Source organism: Lonchura striata, chromosome Z (genome assembly GCF_046129695.1).
Source record: "Lonchura striata isolate bLonStr1 chromosome Z, bLonStr1.mat, whole genome shotgun sequence".
Lineage (NCBI taxonomy): Eukaryota > Metazoa > Chordata > Aves > Passeriformes > Estrildidae > Lonchura > Lonchura striata.
Genome location: NC_134642.1, coordinates 23,456,502 through 23,464,729, shown reverse-complemented (window position 1 = coordinate 23,464,729; position 8,228 = coordinate 23,456,502). Strand labels below are relative to the sequence as shown.

Here is an 8,228-nt window from a genome sequence, read left to right as displayed (position 1 = left end):
TATATAAAAGGTCACCTACTATAATTTTTATTTATTTAATACATGTGGCAGACAATGCTTGCAGACTCTTTTGACCAGCAAGTATTTGCAGACCATAAGGAACAAGATCACTCTTAGAATAGTATAGTGTCAACCCTGGATTAGTGTTTTTCAAACCACTGCAAACAGAAATTTGGAACTTTGTGGAGAACCAGGAGTGCTTTCACTCTGGGCTTCTGTCTCACCCAAACTGATTCAAGTGTGAACACTATTAAGAAACATATAGAACAGCTGAGAAAGATGACAGTTTTGAAGACAGCCAGAGTAAATCCACATTAAACCACTATATAGTTTCCTAAAGTTGAAACATGAACTTTTTCCCTTGGAAATTCAATCCAATATGCCAGAAACAGCTGATTCAATCCAGTTCCAAAACTGAGCCACTGCAAGACAATGCTGTACCAAACACCAAAGATGACGGCATGGCATCTCTCTGAAAACTTAAGGAAAGGTAAGGAATGTTACACAGCAGCTGCAAGAAAGAAGAGTAAGAAAAATGTCAGAGAAACAGCTCTGTAGACACCAAGGTCAATGGAGAAGGAGAGGAAGAGCTACTCTAGGCACTGCAGCAGATTTCACCGTGGGTCATGAAGAAGACCATGGTGGACCAGGTTGTCCCTCTGCAACCCATGGAGAAACACATCAGACACGATATCCACACGGCAGCCTGTGGAGGACCCTAGGCTGGAGCAGGTGGCTCTGCCCCAAGGGAATCTGCAGCCCATGGAGAGCTCACACAAGCAAAGCAGGAACTGTGGGCCATTAGGGACCCCCACTGAGGCAGCTTTTTCCTAATGGACTGCACCCCATGGAAAGGACCTATATTTGAGCAGTGCTTGAAGAGCTGCAGCTTGTGAGAAGAAACCATGAAGGACTGTGTCCCATGGGAGGGATCCCATGCTGGAGCAGAGCAACAGTGAGAAAAGAAACAAGCAGCAGATATTAAGCTTTATTACCGAAGTGCAATCTTCACACCCACCTTGTACTGCTCGGGGGAGGGAGGAGGTAGAAAATGCAGGAATGAAGGAGTAAAATGAATCTAGGAAGAAGGGAGGTGTAGGGGGGAGTTAGTTTTAGTTTTGCGTTTTTTTTCTTTCCATCCTACTCCAATTTTAATTGGCAATAAATTTTTCTTTGAGAAGTTGAATCTGTTTTTGTAAAAGTGAATAGTAAATGGTCACTCTGTCTTTATCTTGACCCATGAACTTTCTAATCCTATTTTTTCTGCCCTGTTGAGGAGGAGGAGGAGGGAGACTTAAAGTCCTGTTGAAGAGATGGGGCTGACTGGACATCTGGAAGACAGCTGAGGTCAAACCTATCACAGATAAAGCCATGTTTATTATTTTATGTTAAAAAAATGTTATCTCAAGACATATAACATATAGCTGGGTAAAAGGAGAGGTCCTCCAAGTGTAAACTGCCTGATAAAGGCATGAAGCTCATGACAGAAGACTTCCCCAGCTCCTGGTCCAGAGGGAACTTGGGGCAGGCAGTTGGGACATTGAGGTAGTCAGCCTTCCATGTGTGAGCACAAAAGGCCACTGTAACTTCAGCTCCAGTGCCTCACCTAAGTTCCTGGAAAAGCTCAGAACAGTGTAGGCAAAAAGATGTTTGGGACAATGACTTTTATGACATTGAGTTGTACTTCAATGATTGTAGCCTGTTAGGAAGGGATGGGATCCATCTGTCTAAAAAGGGCATGAGAAGCTCTGGCAGCAGACTGGCCAGTTTGGTGAGATGGGCTTTAAACTGAATTACTTGGCTGGGGTCCAAAGTGGCAATACTCATGCCATTGCTCCCTCCTGGGGGGTGGCCCATGCCAGCCAGGGTAAGCTTGGCTGCCTCAAGATGAGAGTCTTAAGGCTAACCACATCAAGGGTGGGTATGGCTACGGGGAATCCTCTTACACCCCTCCTAGGGAACCTGGATGCTCAACTGCCTGCCTGAAGTGCCTGTACACAAATCACGGGGAATAAACAAGAAGAACTGGAAATCCATGTGTGGTCACAGAGTCATGCTCTCACTGCAATTTCAGAGACATGGTGGGATAGTTCACCACTGGAATGTTGTCATGGATTCCTGTGAAATTCTTAGAAAGGACAGGTCAGCAAGGTGAGGTGGTGGAGTTGGTCTTTATGTGAAAAAGCATCAAGCTTTGCCCAGGGACAGACAAGGAGCTGAGAGCTTATGGATAATAATTAAAGGACAGCCTAAAATGGGTGACACTGTTGGGGGTGTTTACTACAGGTCCCCTGACTCAGACAAGGAAATTGATGAGGCTTTCTATGGGCAACTGGAAGTAGCCTTAAGATCATGGGCCCTGGTCCTCCCCTGAGAGTTCAACAATCCTGATAATTGTTGGAAGCACAACATGGCTCAGCACACAGTCCAAGAAGTTCTTGCAGATACTGGAAAATAACTTATTAATGCAAGTGGTGGAGGAGCCATTGAGGAAAGGTGTGTTGCCCTCCAGAGGATCCTTCCAATAATTCTGTGATTCTCTAAACTTAAATCTTTGTATCTTGAGATATCAGCACCCCCAGATCTCTTTATACAGGGCTGCTCTCCAGTGACTCATCTATCCATTTAGACTTCTATCAGGAACCTGATACCTGGCACCTCTGTACCAGATGCAGAGTCCACCATTTTAACTTGTTAAATTTCATGCCATTAATTATAGCCAAATCCCAAATCCTCAACTATCCACATCTTTCTGCAAGGTATCTTGTCCCTCAAGAGTCAACAGCAACTTTCAAGTTTAGTATTATCAGCAAACGTAATTGTGCATTCAACTCCTGCCTCCTAATCATGGATAAATACATTGAATTGAACTGGCCCTAGGCTTGAAACCTGAAGAACACTGTGGATGACTCTTTGTCAGCTCCATGCACTACAATTCTTTGAGGTCTGTCCTTCTGCCAGTTCTTTAACCAGTGCACCATGCACCCACTCATCTCACCGTTGAACAGTTTGTTCAGACAGATATTGTAAGGGACAGTATCCAAAGCCCCACTAGGTGGGTGGCTGTATCATAGGAGGGTATCAGATGAACTACTCAGGGCTTTCCCTTTGTAAACTCATGTTGACTGTGCTTGATGGTTGTATTGTTCTTTAAATGCTTTTCAACAGTATCCAGTATGATCTCAGTAAATTTTCCCTGGTAATGAAGTTAACAAGCCTGCAGTTGTCTGTGTCTTTCATCATGACCTTCTGGTAAACTCGATTCATGTTGGCCAGCTTCTGGTCAGCAGGGATCTCCCCACACCCTATTGGTAGCTCCTGCAGTGCTCTGGGATGAATCCCATCAGGCCCCAGAGACTTACAAAGATGAAACTGATATAACTGCTCATTTACAGTTTCAGTGTCCAGAAATGGAAAGTCACTGCTGCTGTATGTTCTCTGACAGGACAGGCTAGACCAGTGTGTATCAGTGTTATCAATGACTGATGCAAAAGCATAATGCCTCTGCCCTTTCCTCATCCTTTTTTTCAGGTTGACTACCTTCATCAAGATTTAGTTGAATATTTTCCTTAGATCTCCTCTTGCTCTAAATGTACTCAGAATTTATTTTTTTTTTAATCTGACCCAACTTCAGTTTGTTCTTTTTTTTATCTGACCCAGTTTCAACTCTGAGCACTGGACTTTTGTGTTTTCTCCCCGCAGATGGGAACCACAGCTCTGTAAGCATCCTGTGAGGCCTGACCTCTCTTACAGAGATCATTCTTTGGAGTTCTCTGTTCAGCCAAGGCGCTCTTCTGCCCTTCTTGCTTGACTTTTGGCATAGTGTGTACTTGCTCCTGTGCTTCTAAAAGGTTGCTCTTAAAAACGGACCAACACTCATGGATCTCTAAGCCCTGAAAATCAGATTCCCAGAGGACACTGCTAACTAGCTTCCCGAGCAGTTTAAGGTTTGCTATCCTGAAATCTAGGACAGCAACTCTGATGACTTGTTTCTCATTTACACCAAAAAATTTAAACTCATTATTTAAACTCATGATTACTGTGGCCAAAACAGCCACCTAAAAATCCCATCTTCTCCTTCCTTATTCACAAACAACAAGTTGGGGATGGGGAGGGGCAGGGGAAGAGTTGAAGGGACATCTTTCATTTTGTCTCAATGAATATGTGTGGCAAGAAATTGTCTTCAACACACTTCTGGAGTTTCTGAGACTTCCTTGTATAGTTGTCTGGCATTTCCAGTTGATGTCCAGGAAACGGACATTTTCCATAAGAACAAGGGCTACTGGTCTACAGATGTCTCCTCATTGCCCATAGATTAAATAATCACTGCTAGCACTGTGACTGAGTGAACAGTATTGTGTGCATTGGTGTTCAAAAATTTCAAATACTCTCTTAAATCTCAGTGCTCTCTGCAGCTCTGTAAACATTGCCACCCTCAGGCCATGCTATGGCATCCCTTGGCTTCCATGTTCTACTAGACATCAGTAGGAATTTAGTTAATTCAGATGTTTACATATTGCTCCTCTATGCAAACTGAAACACAGCAAGTAGGCATCACCCAGTGATTTTCTTTAAAAAAGACAAAAATTCATCTGAATTAAAATGGTAATCAGCATACAAACTGATAAAAGTTTGAAACAGCACATTAGAGATGGAACAATTAAAATGTGACATATTTGGTTTTGTTAGAGATTACTTAGAAGTGCACACAAATGGAAATGTCATGAACTGAGATGCACACTCACTCACAAGGACTTTCTGTGAGTCCTTCTGCACATTCACCTTTGAACAGTTTTCTCAGTATAGAGTTGCAGATGCAGCAGAAACCTACCACTACTTATCCACTATTTTGAAAAGGCAAACAAGTACTGCATTAATCCTCCACATACCCAATCAGTGAAGAAATGCTCAGCCTTCACACAGTACCCTGTTGGATAATAAAATCCTAGAAAGACTCATGGAATCATAGATTATTCTGAGTTGGAAGAGGGCTATAAGGATCATCAAAGTCCATCTTCTGGACCTGCACAGAACAACTCCAAGAGCTGAGCTCTGTCAGGCCGGTGCTGTGACCACTGCCCTGGGGAGCTGTTCCAGTGCCCAACCACCCTCTGGGGAAGAACCTTTTTCTAATGGCCAGCAACATAAACCTCCCCGACACAGCTTCAGGCCATTCCCACAGGTGCTGTCACTGTCACCACAGGGAAGAGATCAGTGCCTGCCCCTCCTCTTCCCCTCACAAGGAAGTTGTAACTGCACTATGGACTGTCCTCTGTCTCCTCCATAGCAAACAGACCAAGTGACCAAGAAGTCCAGAGGACAATTTCTTTAACAGAGGAAATGTTATCAGTCCTGAAAATAAGGTAATTCCTCCAGTGGGGTGTGTCTTCTAGATGTATGGAAATATAATTTCCTTCAACCTGATCAAAAATCAACAATGCTCTTACCAGCACTGTTTTGAAAGATACTAGGGAACAGTGCCCAATTATATTCAGCTAATTTTTGTCTACTTCAGCAAAGAGGATTGCTAAAAAATACAAAATCTCTTTTAATACCTATCTTGGCAAGATTGCAAAGTGAAAAAGTCTCTATTCCTTCAGAAAGAAAAAAGTAATAAATAAGGAAAATAGCGGGAGCTAATTTATTTAAGATGATAAAACTGGAAAATTGTTGCTATATTGTCGCTTTTCCCTAGAGGCAGAGGAAAACTCTTATCTGTAGAGAAGTGTCAAGGAGATGAGAACAGTTGGAAGTGGAAAGAAAATGGCAACTGTCCTGGAGCTGCACATACAACAGCCATCAGGATCATTGACTCATTTCAGCAATCTTTATAAAGCATGGCAAACCTGACATGCATACCATCCCTCTTCAGAAACCCTGCTCACACTACATAGTCATAATGTGTTGCCATTTCTGCACAAGAACATTGTGTTATTACTAAAGGATTATCAGTTCAAAAATAATGCTCATTCCAAATCTGTTACACTAAAATATACTTTAGTAAATACACTATATCCGTCAAATTTTACTAGTTTATTTTATTTTCAGCCATTCCTTCAAAGCTTCCATGAATTAAAGGAATATTCAACTCCAGCTTTTGAGGTTCCCAGATGTCACTGAAACAATTAAATTGAAACTGAATGTGTATTTCTCATTTAGATTCCGCACATTTGCAAAACAATAACACATTACTTAAAGACAAAATATTGCTTTTCATAGGAATTTTTGTATGAAGCAAAAGGGTAAAAAAAAGCCAAACCCAATTAAAAATCTTGTAATAGGAAATGTCTTTGAAATGTAGCTTCTTGATGCCTGAGTAATAATATTATGCTTTCAAGTATGGACAATTTTCTTCACTGGATAAGGTACAGTGTGCAGCTACCACCCATAAGCTTTAGTCCATACTGCTTTCTTCTTGAACTCAGCAAGAGACCTCAAGGCCAAAAGTGTAACTGTGAAGACAGGAACAAATTACAAATTAAGTTGTGCAGTCCAAAGGAAAAGATACGAGAGTATTCTTCCTAGTGATTTTACTAACACAGGTGTAGGTTTAGTTCTTCTTTTACTGACTCTTTTCATAATTTTTTCATTTGTGGTGATGCACAAAGCCCTTCCTTTGCTTTGAGACACATCTCACCTATTGAAATCATATCACATCATCTTCTAATTAGTCTACCAGTTAGGCAAACAGATCAACCAACATTGCAGAAAGTTCAAACTCAATGCGTAATTCAAGCCAGGACATAGGAGGACTGGGAAAAACAGAACCACAAAGTCTTAAGTCTTCTGCTCAATTCACTGCCTGGAAATGCAACTCACTGATTTCTTAATTCAATTTGAAAGAATCATGTTTAGACAAAATCCAGTAACTAACCTAGTCACAGTCTAGTTAGTCAGATGGAAGTTTCATGTTTTAGTATGTAAAAGGAAAAAAGCATCTTATTTTAAGGATAACTTCAAGACTTCAAAAACAACAGACAGATCTATCAATGAATCTATCACAATAATGATCTATCACAATAATCTTGTGCACTAGATGTACCTCTAGGTCCTTTGGACCCTAAGTGCTACATCATAAGCATCAGAAGATGAAACAGCAAATGTGAAGTGTTACAGACAAAAATATCAACTTACCTGTGACAATACCTCAAAGACAAAATCTCACTCCTTATAACAACTGTATTTTGATCTCTACTGACCTTTCTGGAAAAATGAGGACCCAATTAAAAATATATTACCTTTCAGCAGGTCCCTGGAAGATTCTGATAATGCTTCCTTAGGACATTCCATCATATTGATCAGCCAGTCAATAAACTAAAGATAGAAATACAAAAAAAATCTGAATTAAAAGAGCCCCTGTATCAGAACACAATTAATTATTTTCAGTTTGACAGACAATATTTTATTTCTGCTAAATTCAGTTATCTAACTTCATTGGCAGTGGCCAATGAAGCTTCTGCCCAAAGTAATCAAAAACACCCTAGAATGTTTTCTCCCTGTCAATGCAATTCTTCCCATAGCTGGACCTGAAACTCCCTTTGTTCCTTCCCATTATGTCAGCAATAATTCTTTGTAAGAAGAAGGCATGCTAAACAGCTTCCCTCCATTTTGCCTGTTCATACCTTTAACCTATTAATATAACACTTTCTTATCAGTCTCTTGTCTAAATGTTTTACTGGAAATCCTTCAGAACTCTTATTCCTCTTTTGACCTCGCTCATTTTTTGTTATTTTCTTCTGGCAGTGCAGGGTGCCTGGATGACAATATGGTATTTAAACTCATAAGGATGGTTTTCAGGGCAAGGCCTCACATTCTTCCTTAAAACCTAATTAGGCACTTGCATACTAACAGCTCACCCCTGCATTCCTCTGACATTCTGAATTCTGACTTCAGAGGTAACTCTGAGAACAGAAACATGCTCAGATAAACCAGTTCTCAACAGATTCCAGTTTGCAAGAAAAAAAAATTAATCTATAGATTAATAACAGTACTTCCACATATAGCAACTACATGCATTGCACAGTAGGATTGCCAAATTAGGCACAATTTTCCACATTTATTTTCAACTCATACTTCAAAATAAATGACAACACTGCAAACTGTGAAGAAGATCTTTGACTGCTCTGAATTTACAGTGTGGTGTGTCCAGCTGCAGAGGAGCCTTCTTTCAGTGTTTAAAACACTGACTTGCTACCAGCACCTCCCAATTCTCTTCTGGCTGTATTTTC

At 40.8% G+C, this 8,228-nt stretch overlaps 1 protein-coding gene across 1 annotated transcript in view; it reads right to left on the bottom strand.

The window, feature by feature from the left end:
- Positions 1–6,014: 6,014 nt before the first annotated feature.
- The window catches only part of FOCAD (focadhesin), an 88,425-nt gene continuing 86,211 nt past the window's right edge, over positions 6,015–8,228 (bottom strand). The window contains exons 44-45 of the mRNA XM_021535466.2: positions 7,239–7,314; positions 6,015–6,452 (exon numbers count right to left, since the gene is read on the bottom strand). Of these exons, the coding sequence (XP_021391141.2) occupies positions 6,379–6,452; positions 7,239–7,314 (150 nt within the window). The 3' untranslated portion in view covers positions 6,015–6,378. The remainder of the gene's footprint in view (positions 6,453–7,238; positions 7,315–8,228) is intronic.